Here is a 23209-nt window from a genome sequence, read left to right on the forward strand (position 1 = left end):
TTATCCACACCCACCCTTACAGACAGATAAATATATATGCACATCTAATGTAGAGAGATAGTGTGGTATAGTTGTAGAGTATTTGATCTGTGTTCAGATCCCAGTAATGAAGCTCACTAGGTACCGGTAACTCTCTTTCAGACTAGCCTATCTCACATGGTTCTTCTGAGGAAAGTGGGGGAGATGTCAGCTATCCTTTATCACCCTGCAGGAGTAAGGGCATGATAAAAATGTATAGTTGTTATTTACTACTGCTACTATTGACAGTGTCTGAGACATAACTCTGAGGAAATGCACAAAAAATGCAGAATGTATTGACAGGTGTAGAGTTCAGCTCCCTGAAAATATCCACTTTTGTGTTTTTAAAGATACAAGTTTCTAGCCCTTATCAAAATATGCTTGAAACTGTATGGGTAATGCTTACTTCAATCTCAGAAGCGAGAGGAATTGCTGGAAGTTATTCTTCTCCCTGCATAAGATCTGCCCAGCCTCAAGAATTGTAGAAGATTAGCATAAGACTAATAAGCAGATTTGAATTGTCTGTCGGCTAGCAGCAATTGGTTTCCTTGAAGATGGTTTTGGAAAGCACTCTCCATTGGCTCTGCTGAGAGACTACCTCCATTGGACTACTCCTCTCCCTGAACTGTTTCAAGTCAACCTAGTCATTATAAGATCTACTCTGTTACTTTTAAGAACTGGTGCCTGAGTTTACTTCCTCTTCCTTCCCTATGCCTCTTTCCTTCTGTGTCATGTCTTTTAGGTTGCAAGCCTGTGGTCAGGGAGTATCTTGTTTTTTATTTGTGTAAGCCACTCTGGGATCTTTTTTGGCTGGCGATCAAGGAAAACGTCTTTAAATAAGTAAATAAACCCTGCTTCTAAATATGTATTCAATCAACCTGCTAAAACAAACATCTATGGTAGCTTGATACAGGCAACAATTTGAAAGGGACAAATTGGGGTTCACCCCTCAACTAAATAACAAACAGGCAATCCTTGCATGTTTACTTGGAAGTAAGTCTCATGGACATCAGTGGAACTTTTTACCAGTAAGTATGCATAGGAGAGCAGCCACAGGCAGAACATTTATTTCGGGGGAGGGAAGTCAAGGAAGCATGTTAAAATGGAACACAGGAATCTGCCTTATAATGTGTCAGACCATTGGTCCATCTAGCCCAGTAAGGTCTACACCAACTGGCAGTGACTCTTCAGGGTCTCAGGCTGAGGTCTCTCTCTCAGTCCTAACTGGAGCTGCTGGGGATTGAACCAGGGGCCTTCTGCAGGCAAAGCAGATGCGATGCCACTGAGCAACACGCCTTCCCCCTATGCAATGCCAACCAAACCGTTTCCAACAATGCTACCAATGCATCAACAACTTCTTCCCTCCTATAAGAGACTGGTTAAAATCCTACCCTTATTTAATTTGCAGCTAATGAATTTGTTAGCCACAGAGACAGAAAGCTTGATTAAAATGCTTTCCGCTCACAGCCGCAAGAGAATAATTAATCTCTCAGCTTCTTAATTAGGACAGAGAGGGCGAAGTGTGACTAGTGAACAAGACGGGCATGTCTGCCTTTCAGGCTGCATTTAGGAGCAGATGCCCTAAGCGACTGCCTTCGATGTTGGCGAGGGAGATCACCACTGGGCTCAGGGTGGACCTGGGATAGTGCAGCTTTCTGAGGCACAGGATCCTCATGCCAATTTGGCTGTTTAAGTGCCTATCAATTTGGAAGAAAAAAACGGAGCCACTCAAAAATAAGAAACAGGTTTTACATACTCAGGGAACTCCCTAACTGTGGAAAATAATCAAGTTTGAAAATTAACATATTTTTAAAAACCCAAATGCAGCCTGGCAAGGACCTGCGAGCTTGTGAGGTATCATGTGAATTGGTGGGAGGTAAAGAAAACTGGAGCGGGACGATAACATGGATTGACCTGCATTAGCTCCTAAGAAGAACTGCTCCACAAGAGGGGAAACCCAGCTGATGAAGCATCTCAGCCTCAGCAACAAAGCATCAAGGTAACAAGTTTGTTGTTGATGACAAGCTGAATATGAGCCAACAGTGTGATGTGGCTGCAAAAAAGGCAAATGCTATTTTAGGCTAAACAGAAGTATAGTTTCCAAATTGTGTGAAACACTAGTTTCCCTGTATTTGGCAGTGGTTAGGCTTCATCTTGAGTACTGCGTCCGGTTCTGGGCACCTCACTTTAAGAAGGATGCAGGCAATCTGGAACATGTTCAGAGGAGGGCAACAAGGAGGATCAGAGGACTGGAAACAATGAAAGAACTGGGCATGTTTTAGCCTTCAGAAGAGAAGATTGACACGAGATATGATAACAGTCTTCAAGTATTTGAAAGGGTGCCACACAGAAGAGGGCCAGGATATCTTCTCGATCATCCCAGAGTGCAGGACATGGAGTAATGGGCCAAGTTGCACGAAGCCAGATTTTACCTAAACATCAGGAAAAACTTCTTAACTATTAGAGTGGTAGGACAATGGAACCCATTACCTAGGAAGGTGGTGGGTTCTCCAACATGGAGGCATTCAAAAGGCAGCTGGACAGCCATCTGTTGGGTATGCTTTAAGTTGGATTCCTGCATTGAGCAGGGGGTTGGACTCCATGGCCTTATAGGCCCCTTCCAACTCTATGATTCTAAGTGAGTTAAGCAGCTGAGCAAGTTCAGCAGCAGGGCAAGGAGACCAGGGCAGACTACTCACCTTAGCGACCTAACAAATCCCAAGCTCCCAAGTAAACTAACTCAATAAAAATACAAAAAACAGATACGGAAGTAGACAGCCAGCAAGGATATGTGAGCTATGCTGTATATTGCAAGGGATGTCTTAAAGGCTGATGGTCTGCCTGCTGGAGAGAAGTTGTGGGTGCAATGAGCTCCTGGTTCTCTCCTGCTGTTTCTCTTCAGTAACTGGTGTTCATGTCATATAACTGCTGGACCTGGACGTAAAAAGTACCAAATGCAGTACACGGACAGCCTTCAACTTCAACTCAGTTTTCATTTTTAACAAGCCAGTTTCTAGCCCTTATGCATGCAAAGTATCACAGCTCATTCTTGGAGCAAGAGTGTCTCATGTTCAATCGCTGGCAATTCCAAGTACGGCTGGGAAAGACCCTGGCACACTCCTGCCAGTCAGTGTAGCCAATACTAAACTGGGTGGACCAATGTATTATTGGCATTATCCAAACACGGGCAAATCTGGGATAAATTATGCATAATAAGATCATTATGCAAAGTGGCTTAATTTGTACAATGGTGGTCATGTTGCAGAATTCAGCTGTTCTGTATTCAGAATTTGGGGTGCACAGTTTTTGTTTTGGTAGCTCAGGTTACAAACACAGCCCTGATCAGGAGTGATTTAAGGTACCGTTTATGACCTTCCTTCCCCATCAGAGGATACTTGAGTCAGTCAGTCCCAAATAGCTGGTGCTTTGGTCTGCTGTTATAGAATGAACTATTATGAGGTTTCAGCTGTCTAGCTAGTATAAAAATAATGTAGCCATCATGATTCTGAGAAAAAAGACCTGCAAATGACCTGTTGTAAAGGCCTCCAGTAATTTTCTTTGACTACAAAGTGTACTGGAGTCCAGCTTTCTAGCTTATAGAGAAATAACCTAACAATTTATCTCTGTATGTAATGACTGCTACGTTTTAGATCTGCTAGGAGCCCAATGGCTTCCAGCCATAAAATGTAAACACGATGGGGATTTTTAAGCTGTCCATTTCCAGTATACAACCGAACACACAGTAGACAGTGGAATGTGGAAAGCATGGCTATATATATAAACCATGCGTTTGAGCAAAGAACATTGACATACAAGATGTTGTGTGGTGTCAGGTTAGGGTGTCAGACTAGGACCTGAGAGACCAGGGTTCAAATCTCCAATCGATCATATAGCTCACTTTGGCCAGTCATAAACTCTCAGCCTGACCTACCTCAAAGGATTGTTGTGAGGATAATATAGAGCGGGGAATAACAGTTTTATACCACCTTAAGCTCCTTGGAGGAAAGGTGGAATATAAATGCAGGAACAAATAAATATAAATGAATAAATAGTACCATCGGTGTCATGGTTAGCACAGTTAACATGGGACAGAATTACAACATTTATAACAAATCCCCCCCTTTCTAAACAGTACAACGAAGAACATATTTCCTTTTGGTATAGACAGAAAACGTAAATACCTTTGGTCCGGTTTTCTCCATGTAACCTTCCTTCAAGTAGTTCCTAGAAAGCTTTGGCACCAGCTGGAGTTGTTGAAATGTGGAGGGAGAAACCACATACAGCATTAGTGCAGAGATATTAAGACAGTGGGCAAATAAATACATAATCTGAAACGCTTCACATTAATGCTCTTGTCGCATCCTAGCTGACCATTTGAGCCACAGCTTCTGCGGAAAACAGAGAAGATCAACTAGATCTTGGATTCCTGCACTGAGCAGGGGGTTGGACTCGATGGCCTTGTAGGCCCCTTCCAACTCTACTGTTCTATGATTCTAGATATCAGGAGGCAAGGCAAAACTGCACAGAAGGTACGCAATTTGACACCTTGCACAGAATCCCTGTGCAGTCTTCCCAGCCACAGCTCTGCACTCGTCAAGGGTTTTATCCACCAAAGACGTGGGATGCAATCCCGTTAACTGCAGGGGTGAGAAGCCTCAGACCAAAAGCAACCCTCCAAGCCTCTCTCCCTAGCCCTTGGGATTCTGCCAGACCACACACCCCTCCCCAGCCTCCTCAAGTGCTTTTGCCAGCCTAGAATGTGCTCTTGCTTTCCTGGAAGGAGAGGCGGTGTCTGCGGAGACACCTCTTGACTTTTGATTGTCCTCCCTTCACTTCCACTGTCATGAGGTCCCCAAAATTTGCCCACAAAGGAATGCGCTCCCGGGGGCTGAAAAAATTCCTCTCACCTGCTATACACTTTTACCTGGGAGTAATTCCTATTGAACTCAGTAGGAATTACTTCTGAGTAGGCCTGCACAGGCCTGCACTGTTAGGCTTACAGCTGGTCCTAACTGATCATTTTTATGTTTACCTTCCCTCTCCATCCCATTTCAAAACATTCATTTATATTAACTTGACACAGCAGGGTGCATCAAACAGGGATGGAAAGTTCTGTCAATTTCGATTTTCTCCATTTCTCATTTTTCCAGTTTTAAATCCAGTTCTTCACATTTCTGTAGCTATTTTCAATTTTAAAACAAAAAATCCACATGAAAATTCTTCAGCATTTTAGTGTGAATTTCTCCTAACACACACATTTTTGTAGGCAGTTTTGACTAATATACACATTTTTGCAAGCATTTTCTCATCATATAATGTATTTTTGTATGTAATTTCCCCTCATCTGTTCATTTTCATGCACACATTCCCCTAACATACGCATTTCTGTAAACACTGGTTGGTAACCTGCATTGCAAAATTCAAATAAGTCCAAAATTCAAAGGATGGCTGTGTTTCGGCTCTCATGTTGTTTTGGAAAGTGTGAATTTGACAGATTCGGCTTGAAATGCAAACTGAGTCTAATTCCTTCCCCATCCCTAGCATCCAAGCACTGAAATTATGCAATATGGGTTCGTAATTAGGAACATTGGAAGTTGTCTTCTACCAGGTCATGTGGTTGCCTAGTGCACTTTACTCTGTCTGGCAGCAGCTCCACAGGGGTCTCAGGTGGAGAGACCCCTTTCCCATCACCTGCTCTCTTTGATCTGGAGATGATAGGGATTGAACCTGGGACCTTCTGCAGGTGAAGCACGTGCAGAGCAATAGTCTTCCATGACTACATAACCCTAATCAGGATTACTGTCCTGGCTTGCATGATTTTATTTCCTCTTGTGCTGTGATGCACCTATGCCACGCATCAGCATGTAATGTCACCACGTTTCCAGCGCAGAACCTCCCTGGCTCCATAATTCCCAGGTTTCAATTATTCCACTTGCCACGCTTGTCACAGCAAATGTGATGCCTCCATTTGGTGAGTGTGCAGAATGACCTGGCTTCCCTGCAAATTTGAAGTTGCAGAGGTCCCAGAAGGCCCCAGGTTCAATCCTTGGCATCTTCAGGTAGGGCTGGGAATGTCCCGATTGAAACCCTTGACAGCCACTGCCAGTCAGTGCAGACACTATTAAGCGATGTGGACCAATGGTCTGATTCAGTATAAGGCAGCTTCCAATGTTCCTATAATGCCACATGGAATTATACAGCAATGAGAGTGGGTGTATACTGTAGCCAGCATGGATTTTTCGCATTCCGCAATGTTAATGGATGAGTTTCAGTTGGTGCAGCTTGAGGACGTTGACAAGGTGCTTGGACAGGTTCATGCAACAACTTTTGTGCTGGATCCTTGCTCTTCTTGGCTAATAAAAGCTAGCAGGGATGGAACAGCCGGCTGAGCCAGGGAAGTGATTAATGCCTCTCTGTGAGAGGGGGTGGTCCCTGGCTGCCTGAAAGAGGCGGTAGCGAGACCACTCCTGAAGAGGCCCTCCCTGGACCCAGAAAATCTTAATAACTATAGGCCGGTAGCAAATGTTCCATTCCTGGGCAAGGTCCTGGAACGAGTGGTTGCAGGCCAGCTCCAGACACTCTTGGATGAGACCGATTATCTGGATCCATTTCAGTCAGGTTTCAGGCCTGGTTTTGGCATGGAAACAGCCTTGGTGGCCCTGTATGATGACCTTTGTGGGGAGAGAGACAGGGGAGTGCTTTATTGCATCTTTTTACAAAGGAAAACCAGAATTTACATTATAAAAAACTGATTGGATTCTTATTGGTGGCTGCCAGATCAGTAATAGTACGTGTTTGGAAAACTCTACATGGTCTCACACTCGACAGGTGGCACCGAAAGGTGTGGAAAACTGCCCTACTGGAAAAAATTGACTATCAGATTAAGACTAGCAAAAGAAAAGAAGAAAAATAAAGAGGCTTTCAAGGAGGAATGGTGGCCTTTCATACTTTTTTCTGTGAAGTATGATAGAACTGGTCAAATACCAACCCTCTTCAAAAGGCTGTGGCTAACTTCATGTAACCTCGGAATCTCTAACTTTATACTCCAATGTGGAAAATAAGAAAATTGTGGTAGGGTGGGAAGGGTGGGAGTTTATCTGGTGGTGGTGGTGATGGGGTAAAGGGTTTAATTTCGGTTGTAAGGGGGAGTGTTTGTTGTATTATGGAAAATTTTCTTTAAAAAGAAAAAAAAGAGAAGTCCAGAGTGTCTCTAAATTGAATATGAATGTAAGGATTAGAAAATGTACTGGGCTAAACGTTTGTGGCTTTAGGATGAGCAGCGTCTCCCTGCCCTTAGTGAGGGGCCTCCACTGATCGTTACTATTCTGTTAACAGACTGGTGTTTGTGCCTGATTCCCTTCTCTGCGGACAGACTTTTTGGGAAGTGAACTGTATGTATATATGTCCTTTAAGTTCACATATAAAGAAGACTATTATAAAAGTATTATAAAAAGTAAAAGACTATTATAAAAGTAGAACAAAAACATGTCACGCAGAAGAGGGCCAGGCTCTCTTCTTGATCACCCCAGAGTGCAGGACACGGAATAATGGGCTCAAGTTACAGGAACCCAGATTCAGCTGAATACCAGGAAAAGCTTCCTAACTGTTATTGCAGTTCGAAAATGGAACCAAGTACCTAGGAAGGTGGTGGGCTTTCCAACACTGGAGGAATTCAAGAGGCAGCTGGACAGCCACTTGTCAGGAATGCTTTGATTTGGATTCCTACATTGAACAGGGGGTTGGACTTGATGGCCTTATAGGCCCCTTCCACCTCTACTATTTTATAATTCTATGAATGCAAAACATTCTTTTCATAATTTCTGTTATTAAAATCTTTATCTTCTGATACTAAAGCAGAAGGCAATATCGGAAGGGTCAAGAGATTTTTACTGTATTTGGAAGTTATAGATCATCAACATGAAAGAGGCAGTAGTGAGACCACTCCTGAAGAGGCCTTCCCTGGACCCAGAAAATTTTAATAACTATTGGCTGGTAGCAAATGTTCCATTCCTGGGCAAGGTCCTTGAACGAGTGGTTGCAGGCCAGCTCCAGACACTCTTGGATGAGACCGATTATCTGGATCCATTTCAGTCGGGTTTCAGGCCTGGTTTTGGCATGGAAACAGCCTTGGTTGCCCTGTATGATGATCTTTGTCGGGAGAGAGACAGGGGGAGTGTGACTCTGTTGATTCTCCTTGATCTCTCAGCGGCTTTCGATACCATCGACCATGGTATCCTTCTGGGGAGACTAGCTGAGTTGGGAGTGGGAGGGACTGCATGACGGTGGTTCCACTCCTACTTGGCAGGTCGCCTCCAGAAGGTGGTGCTTGGGGAACATTGCTCGGCACCCTGGACTCTCCAGTATGGGGTTCTGCAGGGGTCAGTTCTGTCCCCCATGCTATTCAACATCTACATGAAGCCGTTGGGTGCAGTCATCCGGAGCTTTGGAATGCGTTGCCATCAGTATGCTGATGACATGCAGCTCTATTTCTCCTTTTCATCTTCTTCAGGTGAGGCTGTCAATGTGCTGAACCGGTGCCTGGCTGCGACAATGGACTGGATGAGGGCTAATAAACTGAGGCTCAATCCAGACAAGACTGAGATGCTGCTAGTGGGTGGTTCTTCTGACCGGATGGTGGATGTCCAACCTGTTCTGGATGGGGTTGCACTCCCCCTGAGGGAGCAGGTTCGTAGCTTGGGGGTTCTCCTAGAACCATCTCTGTCACTTGAGGCTCAGGTAGCCTCGGTGGCATGGAGTGCCTTCTATCAACTTCAGTTGGTGGCCCAACTACGTCCCTATCTGGACAGGGATAACCTTGCTTCAGTTGTCCACGCTCTGGTAACCTCCAAATTAGATTACTGCAATGCACTCTACGTGGGGCTGCCTTTGAAGACAGTTTGGAAACTGCAGCTTGTGCAAAATGCAGCGGCCAGATTGGTAACAGGGACCAGATGGTCCGAACATATAAAACCGATTCTGGCCCGCTTGCATTGGCTGCCTGTATGTTTCTGAGCTCAATTCAAGGTGCTGGTTTTGACCTATAAAGCCTTACACAGTTTGGGACCACAATACCTGATGGAACGCCTCTCCCGATATGAACAAACCCGTACACTACGGTCAAGATCAAAGGCCCTCCTCCGGGTGCCTACTCCAAGGGAAGCTCGGAGGGTGGCAACAAGGAAGAGGGCCTTCTCAGTGGTGGCCCCCAAATTATGGAATGATTTTTTTGACGAGGTGCGCCTGGCGCCAACACTGTTATCTTTTCGGTGCCAGGTCAAGACTTTCCTCTTCTCCCAGGCATTGTAGCATGTGTTTTAAACTGTTTTTATATTGTTTTAAATTTTAAAATTGTGTTTTAAATTGTATATTTGTTTTAATGTTTTTGATTGCTGTAAACTGCCCAGAGAGCTTCGGCTATGGGGCGGTATGTATGTATGTATGTATGTATGTATGTATGTATGTATGTATGTATAAATAGATAGATAGATGATAGATGATAGATGATAGATGATAGATGATAGATAGATAGATAGATAGAAAATGCCCCCTCATGCCATTCTGATGATTCCTGTAAGCTCATTTCAAAACAAAACCTTACAAAGCGTATAGTCCTGAACTCAGAAACGCTTGCTTAACAACCCTCTAAGTGTTCATGGCAATATACAAAAGAGTCAGAGGGAATCGAGAGTTCAAAGTGTAAAAAGAGAGAGAGGAAAACCAGACCCCTTTTGGACTTTTTGTCAGAGTTCTCATAATTTGTTGAAATTAATTAAAAATCAGACATGTTCACAGAGTACCTGTAATCCTATTACTGACCTTGCCCCATACTCTGAGCTTCATCTTCTGCAGTTTAAAAGTTAAAAAAAATGTCTGGCTGATTTTAATTAATTTAAGGAATTTAGCACTGAACTCAGTGATAATGCTGGGGATGCTCAGTAAGAACTGTCTAAAAGCCAGACTCTCAGCTGCTTGGCTTGCCTAATAAGGAGGCCACACCCACACCAGACCTTTATTTCACTTGAGACAGTCATGACTTCCCCCAAAGAATCCTGGGAGGTGTAGTTTGTGAAGGGTGCTGAGAGGAGACTCCTATTCCCCTGACAGAGCGCCATTCTGATAGAAGCTCTATGAGGAGAATAGGTCGTCTCCTAGCAACTCTCAGCACCCTTCACTAATTACACTTCCCAGGATTTTTTGAGAGAAGCCATGACCGTCTAAAGTGAAATAAAGGTCTAGTGTGCATGTGGCCAGTGACAGCTTTGGCTTAAATTTGGGTGGGAGGCTACATGTGCCTGCTGTAGAATAAGGTGAGGGAAATCCTGAAAAAGAATGATACTGTCCACAATGTTTTCCTTTTGGAAAGGAAAGGGGCTTCCCCTCTGTCCAGTGCCCGCCCACCCAATCTCCTCCCCTCCCCCACCCTCCCCTTCCTGCCCTCCACCTCCCCTCCCTGCCCATCCCCCAAGCCAGTTTCACCTATCCTAAGCATGATTGCACAGGAGTAAATCCCACTGAACTAAAAAAGAATGCAAATAATCAAACCTGCCCTCCCCTCCTCCTCCTTCCTATCTCTTCCCTCTTGCCTCTCCCTTCCTTCACCCCTCCCTTCCCCTCCCCCATCCCCTTCCAATCCCCTCCTTCCCCCTCCTCCTCCTTCCCCTCCGCCCTCCCCCTCCCCCATGGTCAGTTTTACCTATCCTAGGACTACACAACCTGGGAGACCAGGGTTCGGATCCCCACACACCCATGAAGCTCACTGGGTGACCTTGGGCCAGTTACTGCCTCTCAGCCTCAGAGGAAGGCAATGCTAAAACCACCTCTGAATACTGCTTACCATGAAAACCCTATTCGTAGGGTCGCCATAAGTAGGGATCGACTTGAAGGCAGTCCGTTTCATTTTCAAACATGATTGCACATGAGTAAATCCCACTGAACTCAATAAGCATGCACATGATCAAACCTGCCTTTCCCCTCCTTTCCCTCTCCTATCCCTTTTTCCTCCCTTCTTCCTCTCTTCCCCTCTTCCTTCTTCCTCCTCCCATCCACCTCCTCCCCTCCCCATCCCCTGTGGTCAGTTTCAACTATCCTAAGCATGATGGTGTTCCACAGCTCAGTGGTAGAACATCTGCTTTGGAGGCAGAAGGACCTAGATTCAATCCCAGGTATCTCCAGGTAGGACTAGGAAAGATGTCCTGCAGTCAGTGTAGAACTGGGCATGCATGGGAGTAAATCCCACTGAACTCAAAAAGCATGCAAATGATCAATTCCATTCTCAACAAAGTTGCACAGGATCCCATTTCTTACCTCCCGGATTAAAAAGCAGGGAAATTCACTAATAGGCAAAAAACCTTGTGGTTTAAGAACATACCTATTTTCAATATGGTATGTTTCTGATATGCATGAGCTGACAGTGACCAGCTTTATCCTCCTCAGTCTCAGTCTTGCCCTCCTAGAACTCAGCAGGGAGGGGGAGGGGCACAAAACTAGACTCAGTTGGCTCCGCCTGCCATTGGCTCTGGCTCCACCCACTGGCTGGGCTCCCTGCCTTCCACCCCACCAGTTCCAATGGGCACCAGCCACCACTGATCTCTGGTTTGCAGGGCTGGAAAAGGGCCTCTGCCTGAGTCCCTGGAGATCTACTGGGATTGGTGGACAAATTGTCTGACTCAGTAGAATTGAACTTCATAGATTACCCATGTCACTGCCCCTGGACTGTTTGGATGAATAAGCCAGTACCCTATCATGAAATACTTATGGGGATCCACACCATGGCCTGATCCTCATTACAAGCACAACCTCAGTTGCGGGGGAGGGACAACAAGCCTTTCCAAAGGGCCATTTTCTCTTCTATCAGCACAAAATGTACTGCAATGATTTTATATTCTGGAAGAGTAAATTCAGCCAAGCTTAAATGCTGATCACCTGTTTATTTTGCCAAGGGCAAGAGAGAAGACAGCACCATTTTTCTCCCACCATTTAAGCAGTATGGCCGCTAAGACTGCGGGATTCAGTGGGTGAACCTAGGCCCATCAGCTCTCTCACCCACAAACTTAGCCTAAGGTGCCTCACAGGGTTTTATGATGATAAAATGGAACTGGGGAGGAGTACTATATGGGGAAGCTTTGGCCTTCCAGATGTTGCTGAACTACAACTCCCATCATCCCTGGCCATTGGCCATACTTGCTGGGGATTATGAGAGTTGTAGTTCAGCAATACCTAGAGGGCCAGTGGTTCCCCATACCTGTCATTCTGAAGTCAGGATAAAAATATAACAAACAAGTGTGACCTGTTGCATTGTGGGATGGACCTGTTCAGTGACCTTTTCCAGGATACTCTATTCCACTCTCCACTCTGCACAGTCAGCATTATGAGGTCACTGAGCATGTTCAGCCCTTGCTGAGTTGTTGTTGTTTTATTTCCCTTCTCCCCTTTTTTTCCCCACTAAAGATTTATTGTATTGTAATTCTGCAAACCTTGGGGTTTCTTAGAGCCTACAGATGCCTCCATCTTGTGCATAGGTGGTGCAGTTTGGCTACATAAGCAACGGCACTCACACCTCAACATCGGACATAACTTAAGCCCTGGAATATCTAAATTCTCTTTAGTATTAAGACATGGTGATTTTAACGTGATTTTTCAGAGTAAACATTTCTCTAATTGGGAATATAATGGCATCTTTACATTCAGTCAACTGATCCAAAAGAGACAAATTATATACCTATTTAACAGATTTAACAGGAGGTGGCAACCGCCCTGGTTTCAATATTTTCAAGTTAAACATGTTTGTTTACTTTATAGCTCCAAGACTGGAGGTATGATACTAAATGGGAAAATATAAGAGCTCAAAAATCTAAGGGGCTACTTTCAGAGGTTAATAATCTATCAATGGACATGAAACCTATCTTTATTAAGTGTAAAGAAAGAAGAGCCAGAAAACTAGGACTAAATATTTCCCAGCAAGTGTGAGGTAGACTTTGGACTAACACTGAATTAACCTCGTTAAGTCTTAGCATTCGAGAACCACAGTTTAAATTGTCGCTTAGAGAGTACTTAACACCAGCCAGGTTAAATAGAATCTATTCTGTCAATCACTTCAAATGCTGGAAATGTAAATCAATTAATGCTGATTAAACACATATGAGGTGGAACTGTGTATTTGCAAAAGACTACTGGAAACAGGATGTATCCTCTAGGATGCACACCTTAACGTGGTGAGGGGGGTTGACAATGTTGAAGAAGCTGACAGCAATGCCGTCAGGAGTCTAGTCCAACAGGCTAGACTCCTAGCAGGGGCACACAATGGAATGGTCAAAGCTGAGACACCAAACTAACATGCATCCAAACTCAGAGGAAGGCAATGGTAAACCACCTCTGAATACCTCTTACCAAGAAAACCTTATGAACAGAGTATCCGAAATGCAACACGAGATAGTGCTGGAAGATGAGACCCCCAGGTCAGAAGGCACTCAATGAGCTACTGGGGAAAAACAAAGGACAAGTACAAGTAGCGCTGTGACTGATGACGCAACTGGGTCAAAGTCGAAAGGAAGCCCAGAGGCAGATGCACATAGATGGAAAAGGAGAGTCTGCAGTTGTACGACGCACACAATAGGAACACGGAATGTGAGAAGCATGAACCAGGAAAAGTTAGAAATTGTCAAGCAAGAAATGGAACATATCAGCATTATAATACTTGGCGTGAGTGAATTACAATGGACGGGAATAGGACATTTTCTATCAGGCAACTACAAAATATTTTATGAAGGAAATGAGCAATTAAATGGAGTTGCTTTAATAGTGAGAAGTGATGTAGCAAAAGCTATTAGGAGCTATAACGCAAGGTCTGAGCGAGTGATAGCAATGAGACCAAACGGGAAACCTATTAACATAACCATCATCCAAGTCTACGCTCCAACGGCAAATACAGAAAAGGAGGAACTGGAGAGATTTTACGCAGAAGTACAGGAAGAAATTGATCACACACCAAAACAAGATGTGCTGATAATCATGGAGGATTGGAATGCAAAGGAGGGAACAGAGAAGAACTAGGAATTCTGGAGGAATGGGGCTTAGGAGATAGAAATGAAGCAGGAGAAAGATTTATTGAAATCTGTGAAGCCAATAATTTGTTTCTTGCAAACACATTTTTTGAGCAACCTTTTGAAAAAATGACTGTACACGTGGACATCACCAAATGGTCAATATAGGAATCAAATTGATTATATAACTGGTAACAGAAGATGGAGAAGTTCCATACTTTCTGCAAAAACAAGACCAGGAACAGACTGTGGTACAGATCATGAACTGGTAATATCTAAAATCAGAGTAAAGCTAAAGAAGAACAACAAAGCAATCATAATGCCAAAATACAATTTAAATAACATCCCAGAAGAATATAAAGATCAAATAAGGAACAGATTTGAGGCTTTAAACTTAGTTGACAGAGAACCAGAAGAACTATGGACTGAAGTCAGAGACATTATCAGGAAAGAATGCAAAAACACAATACCTCTAGTTAAAAAGAGAGAAAGACCTCAATGGATGACTGAAGAAACTCTTAAAATGCTTAAAGAGAGAAGGAAAGCAAAAGCAAAAGAAGACAGAAACACAGTTAGAACCCTAAATGCAACAATACAGCGACTAGTAAGCAGGGACAAAGAATTATTACAATGTTTATTGTATAGAAATTCGGATATATACACTTACTTTGGTCCCAGAGGCAAGAGCGTGATCGATTTTATGATCATCTCTCAGTCCCTCATTCCCTTCACTGAGTCTTTTGGCGTGCTGACTAGATCAGAGAGTGACCATATCCCATTTATTCCCTTCTCACCACTCCATTATGCCCCCTGCCTAGCGTATCACTACCGTCTAAGAACTTAACTTCCCATGAGAGTAAAAGGATCCGATGGAATGGGAAAATCGAAGATGCTATAAACTTCCACTTAAATCTCCCCGCACTATTAAAATTACGGGACCTTCTCCTGTCTTCGTCAGATCCTTTAAATTATTACAATTCTATTGTTATGAATTTAAGGCCCATGCTAACTAGCACTTTGTTCCCCTATTACAAGGAATAAAGGTTGGTTTGACAATCATTGTGCTATAGCGAAATGAAAGCTATCACATGCTATAAGGATCTTAAGGCAGGATGACTCGCAAGAAAAATTTAACATCTATTTGCAGTGCCGTGGGTCCTACAAAAATCTCCTAGGCTTAAAAAAAGCTAATTATAATTGAAAACAATGGAGGGACCTGGGCCTTGCTGCCCTAGAAAACAATGCGGCTAAGTTCTGGGAGTTAGTGTCTAGAGGAATGAATGGGGACCATACTTTTATTGACAACCAAATAACATCGGATCAATGGGTTAATCACTTCTCTGGCCTCTTCAACAATGCCTCATTTAACCCCCAAATAGATTATGGAATAACTATTCAGCCATTACACTCCTGCCCTGAGTGGGACCCGGTTTCCCCATATGAAGTCATCACTCTGGTTAATTCCTTATCTAACAAAAAGGCTCCGGGGGAGGATATGCTCCCTCCAGAACTTTTTAAATCCAATCTCGAGTGGTGGGCTCCCGTGCTTGCCAAACTGTTTACTTTTATTAATCAGTACGGTGTAGTTCCTAGGGGCTGGAGCGCCAGTATAGTGATCCCTCTCCACAAAAGGGGCTCTAAGGCTGATCCAAATAATTTTAGGCCAATTAGCCTCCTTGATGTAGTGGCCAAAATCTATGCCAAATACCTTCTATTCAAACTGGAAACCTGGGCCACTAAGAATGCAATTATTGCAGAGGAGCAGGCTGGATTTGTCAGGGGTAAGTCTGCCGTAGATCAATGTTTTGTACTATCACATTTAATTCAGAAATATGCATTTCACAACCGAAAAGAATTATTTGTCTCTTTTGTTGATTTTTCCTCCGCTTTCGATCTTATAGATCGAGAGCGGCTTTGGCAAAAATTATCCTCTACAAACATAGATAGACGGCTGCTTTTCCTGTTACAAATGCTCCAACACAGGCACCTCCCTCAGGGTGAGGCTGGGGGCCAATGGTCTCCTCTCTGAAGCGATCCCCACTAATCGCGGGGTTCACCAGGGATGTCTCCTGGCCCCGTTCCTCTTCAATTTCTACATCAACAATATTGTTGATGTCTGGTTTAAACTGCTAAGCTCTCGGTGTTATTATACGCCGATGATTTAGCCCTAATTTCCACTACCCAAATTGGCATGAGGAGATTGCTAAGTAGTCTGGGCTTGTTTTGCACCAAGGAACACCTTCTAATTAACCACTCTAAAACGAAGGTGGTAGTGTTTGGGGAAAAAAGGAAAAATCATGCCTGGAAACTTAATGGTAGTCCCATTCAACAACAACGAAGTTACCGCTACTTGGGTCTCAATTTTAATTCTAACCTTTCTTGGAACTCTCATTTTGAAATAGTCAGGCTGAAGGCTGCCCATTCGTCTCAACTTCTCTGCCGTTTTTTTAAACTTAAAGGAGGAAGTTTGGTTCCCCCAGCGTTAGAGATCTTCCGCAAGAAGATAATCCCACAACTGCTCTACGGCACAGAGATTTGGGGACATGGAAATATTTCTTCACTAGAGAAAGTCCAAAATGCCTTTATTAGATTTGTCCTGGCAACTCCCCGAGGCACGCCTGTATCCTTTTTAAGGTTAGAGACAGGCCTTTATTCCATAGAATCTTTGGCTCATGCAGCCCTGGCCATATATTGGCTAAGGCATGAGCGATTCCCGCCTACCCAAAAAATGTTTCCTCGAACAATTACAATCCCCAGTCTATAACACCTGGCTAAAACGGACTAAATTTACTCTGGCCATTTATGGGATTAATATAGAACCCTCCCCCTCACAGCCCCTGATGAGGGCTAAACAATTGTTGAAGGAAAGAATTTATTTGTATACTAAACGATGGACCCTCCATTCTTCCACTCAATCGTCTCTTTCATTTTGGTATCCATGGTTTAAAACGACCTTCACCATGGAACAATATCTCACTTTCCTAACAGCTCCTTCATTGAGAAGGTCTTTCACGGCTTTACGCCTTCAAACTATGCCCACAGCCATGCTTGAAGGGCGTTATGCCAACACCCCTATGCACCTCCGTGTCTGCATATGTCAGTTGGGAGAAGTGGAAGACATCGCCCACTATCTCTTGAGATGTCCACTTTATACAGATCCAAGGTTTAAATTTTTACATTCTATCATTCACTCCATGTCAAGTAGGCCCGTTATGGAGCAAATAAGCATCCTTTTAGTTGGCAGCGATATTTTTTTAACACAACAAGTGGCAAACTTTGCCCTGGCTGCCAGAAAAATCAGAGCCAAATATGTAAAACAATTAGCGGTGGCCCAGAAGCAAACTTGCACCTAAATTTTAAATCAAGATTGGAAGGTGCTCCCTCTCTTTTAAATTATTCTTTTAATTATTTCCTTTATTGCTCGGTTTTAATATTAGTATATGCTTTTTGTACCTGCATTGTATTTGTATTTTTATGTATTTTATTGTGGTGGCCAATGGCTCTGAGCAATTGAAGTTCATTCATTCATTCATTCATTCATGTATAGAAATAGAAGAGGACAACAAAAAGGGTAGAACAAGAGCCCTATTCCAAAAGATTAGAGAAATGAAAGGGAAATTTAAACCAAAAGTAGGGATGTTGAATAATCAACAGGGGAACACACTGACTGACTGAGATGAAATAAAAGGAAGATGGAAGCAATACACTGAAGAACTCTATAAAAGAGATGCAAAAATGACAGATTTATTCACGGAGGAACCGTATGAAGAACCAGAAATTTTAGAATGCGAGGTAAAAGCTGTTCTTAAAATACTTGGAAGAAACAAATCACCAAGAACAGATGGCATACCAATAGAGTTGCTTGCTACAAGCTACTCAGACTAAATCTCTCAAAATATTGACAAAAAATTGTCAACAAATATGGAAAACTAAACAATGGCCCACAGACTGGGAGCGTTCAATATACATCCCAGTTCCAAAGAAAGGGGATCCCAGAAAATGCAGTATTTATCAAACTATTGCTTTAATATCCCATGCAAGTAAAGAAATGCTCAAGATTCTACAGCAAAGGCTCTTAACATATATGGAGCGAGAAATGCCAGATGTCCAAGCTGAATTTAGAAAGGGAAGAGGTACCAAAGATCATATTGCAAACATACGTTGGATATGGAACGGACCAAGGAATTTCAGAAGGAAATCACCCTGTGCTTTATAGATTACATCAAAGCCTTTGACTGTGTAGATCATGAAAAACTATGGAATGCTTTAAAAGAAATGGAGGTGTCACAGCATCTGATTGTCCTGATGCACAACCTATACTCTGGACAAGAGGCTACTGTAAGGACAGAATATGGAGAAACCAATTGGTTCCCAATCAGAAAGGGTATGGGACAGGGGTGTATTTATCACCCTGCTTGTTTAATCTACACGCTGAACATATCATACGGAAAGCAGGATTGGACCAAGATGAAGGAGGTGTGAAAAGTGGAGGGAGAAATATCAATAATTTAAGATATGCAGACGATACCACACTACTAGCAGAAACCAGTAATGATTTGAAACGAATGCTGATGAAAGTTAAAGAGGAAAGCACAAAAGCAGGACTACAGATGAATGTCAAGAAGACTAAAGTAATGACAACAGAATATTTATGAAACTTTAAAGTTGACAACGAGGACATTGAACTTGTCAAGGATTATCAATACCTTGGCACAGTCATTAATCAAAATGGAGACAATAGTCAAGAAATCAGAAGAAGGTTAGGACTGGGTAGGGCAGCTGTGAGAGAACTAGAAAAAGTCCTCAAATGCAAAGATGTATCACTGAACACTAAAGTCAGGATCATTCAGACCATGGTATTCCCGATCTCTATGTAAGGATATGAAAGTTGGACAGTGAAAAAAGCGGATAAGAGAAAAATCAACTCATTTGAAATGTGGTGTTGGAGGAGAATTTTGCACATACCATGGACTGCGAAAAAGACAAATAATTGGGTGTTAGAACAAATTAAACCAAAACTGTCACTAGAAGCTAAAAAGATGAAACTGAGGTTATCATACTTTGGACACATCATGAGAAGACATGATTCACTAGAAAAGACAATAATGCTGGGGAAAACAGAAGGGAGTAGAAAAAGAGGAAGGCCAAACAAGAGATGGATTGATTTCATAAAGGAAGCCACAGACCTGAACTTACAAGATCTGAACAGGGTGGTTCATGACAGATGCTATTAGAGGTCACTGATTCGTAGGATCACCACAAGTCGTAATCGACTTGAAGGCACATAACAACTCGAAACAAATCTTACATTGTATATCAGAAGTTATTGGTATTGTAGGTAGACTTGCTCCAATGCTGGAGTTGGATGCTAGTAGAAGTTAAAAATTGTTGGTTTCTAATCTTACGATCGCTGCAAAAAAACTTTTTGGGGCTAGGCAATGGAAAGCACAAACCAGCCCTTCAGTTTGGGAACAGAAGCTCAAATGCTTGGGCATTACTGGAATGCACAAACACAGATGTCTGATTTGGACAGGTCAGGGAAAGGGCAATTCTGAAGCACCACTGGAATCCTGAGTTCCTTTTGTGAATTATTGGAACAGATAACCATGCAAACGTAAGGTTGTAAACAAACCAACTGAGAATGAATCAATATTTATGTTTTTGCAAATATATGTATTTAATATAAATAATATTTAAAAACATCAGAAATAGATGGAATAAAAAGTTGCAAAAAAGCCTGGATGCCCAAAGCCTGGATGCCCAAAAGCCTGGATGCCCAAATCCAGCAATAATGTCTATGTTCAAGGCTCCTGTGCCCTTTAACTGCAATTTGACTCATAGAAATCAAACAGGTCAAAGCATCTTCCCAGCATGGAGACTAGGCAGCCTTTCCCAACCTGGTATCTTCAGCTAGAGCTGATGGAAGTAATAGTCCAAAACAGGTTGGGAAAGGCTGAGATAAGTGACAGGGGAAATCACCAGCTAAATGTTAGCATGTCATGTTCCTCCAAAAACAACAAACAAGACCTGCGCCAGCTACACTCTTTGGTGCTTCAACTAGCCTTTACTTCTCAGTTTGGCCGCCAACTTGTCCCTCCAACTCCAGACAGGCATGACAGTTTACGAAAAGCTTGATAAATCAGACTCCTGTGCTACGATGTTAAAAATGGAACAGAACAGGGCAGGGAGAAAGGATTGAGACACCCAGGGCCATAATACATGCCTGGTGGGACACGGTGGATCACACTATCCACAGAATGGCATTACAGTAGGGCCCCGCTTTACGTCGCTTCGCTAATGCGGCGGTGTCAATTAGACACAATTAGACTAAAGCCCCACTCATACGCGCTTGTTCCACTTTTATGGTGGTTTTTGGGCATCGCGCGCCATTCTATTCAATGAGTTCCGCTTTACAGCGGTTTTTGCTTTACAGTGGGGGTCCGGAACATAACCCGCCATATGAGTGGGGCCCTACTGTATAGCAATTGATAGATGGCATCTTCAGCATGATATCATAGATGACAACTTGTGCAGAACTGCATCATACCAACTGCAGTCCCACAAGAATGGAACTCTTTCCAGGTACTGATAGCAACACATCAAACAATTATTATTGCTGCTATTATTGTTGCTATTATTATTCATTGAGTTTATATCCCGCCGTTCCTCCCAAAGGAGCCCAGGGTGGCAAAAGTATCAACAAAACCAACTGAATAACAAGAAAAAGGAAAGCATTCTAAAAACAGTTAAAAACATTCTAAAACACGGCCACAGTTAAAAACATTATTTCATCAGCAACATAAGAAAAAAAAGACAAGAGTAAAACAGGAACTCACATCAGTATCACTCGCTCCGGGGAATGCCACTTGTAAGTAATGGAATCGAGCGGCACGGATGGCGTTAAACCAGTCCACCATTTCCTGGGAGGAGAAAGAAAACAACCATTAAGGGAAAAGAGGCAGAAAAGATGTGGCAACTGGCATTTCCATCAGTGCTGCACCAAGCCTGTTTCAGATCAACTCTAATTTGTTTTGGCTTGAAATGCACTCCCTCAAGTCGTACTTGCATCATTGGGGGTAACTTCTGCAGGAGTCTGATTTCAGCACAATCCTTATACGTGCTTCCTTTAAACAAAGTCCCACTGTGCTCACTGAAGCTTACTCCCCAAAAAGTGAGTTTAGGATTGTTGTGTTGTTTTTGTTATAAGTTTTTGTGAGTTTATAGTTTTGTATTTTGTTGATATTTTTGTAAGCTACCTTGTGCATGATATTCATTATTTATTTATATACTTAAAAGCATTTCTAAACCACTTAATATTTATAAGCTCTCAGCAGTGCACAACAACACAAACATGAAATCAGTCAAACAGTACCATTAAAAACAGGGATAAAAACAGAAGTCTGGTAATAAAAGGGCCCAGTCTTATGGCTCAGGGAAAGCCCGGGTAAAGGTATGTCTTTACAAGACATATTTTGATAAAATAAGGCCCCCACCAGACCAGTGGGATTTTTGTTTGGTTAGTTTTGGGGTTTGGGGGCATTTGTATTCTTTAACATGTCACTGGTGCAATAACGGTGCATTCAAGTAGTGGTTTTATACTGGACCATCCACACATCATTCAGTTTTATTAATTGCCCTGAGATACTTCCCCAAGGTTATTGCTGTCTGGAGGGCACTCTTGTGCTATAGCGCAACAACAAAACAACCCTGGAACATTTGTGGTATGAAAAGTTACAGGATTTCAGCAGGAAGCTATGAGACAGACACCAATCTGAAACAAAGCAGTATGTCTGTCCCCCAAATTTTTGCAGGGGCAAACAGTAATGAAAGCACAATCATGTATAACTGCCCTAATACCATCATGAGCACAGATCCTCATGACTGCACAATAAAGAGGACATTTGGAGGTGCGCTAAGAGTGCATATAAAATCTAATGTTAATAATAATATTGCTATCATATATTATTAGTGAACCTACAGCTTTCTGCTTGTCACCTTTCCAAGTTTCAGTTTCAAAGAAAACCCCACAGTCACAGCAGCAGCAACATTTTCATTTAATCTATACAGCATGTTAAAAATATCTCCAGTCAGCCACAGCTTGCGGCTGACAAGTTGGCAGTGATGAGAGACAGCCTGCAGAGGGCGCTTCAACTATAAAGAGATGCCACTAGAAATCCAGTGAAACAGAAAGTCAGCAGCGCTGACAGAACTGTGTAGCAAAGGTCTAGCACGTTTACCCTTGTATGTTTTTGTGGGAATGAGGGCTGAGCAAGGCTTGCCACCCTGTCAAAGAGTTTCCTGTCCTGCAAAAACGGGGACGTCTAGCCCTGGCTTTTACCTTACTGGCACACAGTGCAATTGACTACAAACAATAATGCCACTCATCAGGCTGCGGTGTGCTCGCTGCCCCAGTCATGGTGTGGTTTCAGATCAGGATAGCCACATGCCCTGCTTTACAGTCCTCTCTTTGAAGAGGTGTAGAGGGGTGTTGGCAGAGCTTGGAAAAATTACTTTTTTGAACTACAACTCCCATCAGCCCAATCCACTGGTCATGCTGGCTGGGGCTGATGGGAGTTGTAGTTCAAAAAAAGTAAATTTTCCAAGCTCTGGGTGTTGGTGCCAGAGGGCCAGCCCCAATCTGGCTCTGGCCCTGTACAAACCATACATTTAAAGCACATGACTTCCCCCCAAGAATTCTGAGAAGTGTAGTTTACTCCTCATAGAACTACAGTTCCCAGCACCCTTAACAAATTACAGTTCCTAGGATTCTTTGGGGAAAGCAGTGTGCTTTAAATGTATGGTGTGTATGCAGCCTAATATAGTGACTCTGTCTGGAAATCAGGAATAAAGAATTTTGTTTTATCTTAGAGAGTTGGTTGGTGTGCACATGCATACCTGTACTTTAAAAACCCACACAGAACTAGGGATGGGGGTGAAATTTGATTTGGTTTGCATTTTAATGAGAAGCTACCTAACTCACACTTCTCAAACCAACATAACTATCCTTTGATATTTGTACTTCTCCAAATTGTGATGCAATTCTCCAACCAATGTGTACAAAATTGCACATATTACGGAAAAGTGTATAAAATAAGTATTAGGGGAAATTGCTTGCAAAAATGTGTATATTAGCCAAAATTGCATGCAAAAAG

At 42.9% G+C, this 23209-nt stretch overlaps 1 protein-coding gene across 2 annotated transcripts in view; it reads right to left on the reverse strand.

Annotated features, from left to right (window-relative positions):
* Positions 1 to 23209, reverse strand: part of ADAP1 (ArfGAP with dual PH domains 1) — a 113291-nt gene that overhangs the window by 16741 nt on the left and 73341 nt on the right. For both annotated transcript variants that reach the window (XM_061600470.1, XM_061600471.1), the window contains exons 7-8: positions 20894 to 20977; positions 4200 to 4262 (exon numbers count right to left, since the gene is read on the reverse strand). In XM_061600470.1, the coding sequence (XP_061456454.1) occupies positions 4200 to 4262; positions 20894 to 20977 (147 nt within the window). The remainder of the gene's footprint in view (positions 1 to 4199; positions 4263 to 20893; positions 20978 to 23209) is intronic.

The sequence above is a fragment of the Rhineura floridana genome, chromosome 17, assembly GCF_030035675.1.
Source record: "Rhineura floridana isolate rRhiFlo1 chromosome 17, rRhiFlo1.hap2, whole genome shotgun sequence".
Taxonomy (NCBI): Eukaryota; Metazoa; Chordata; class Lepidosauria; order Squamata; family Rhineuridae; genus Rhineura; species Rhineura floridana.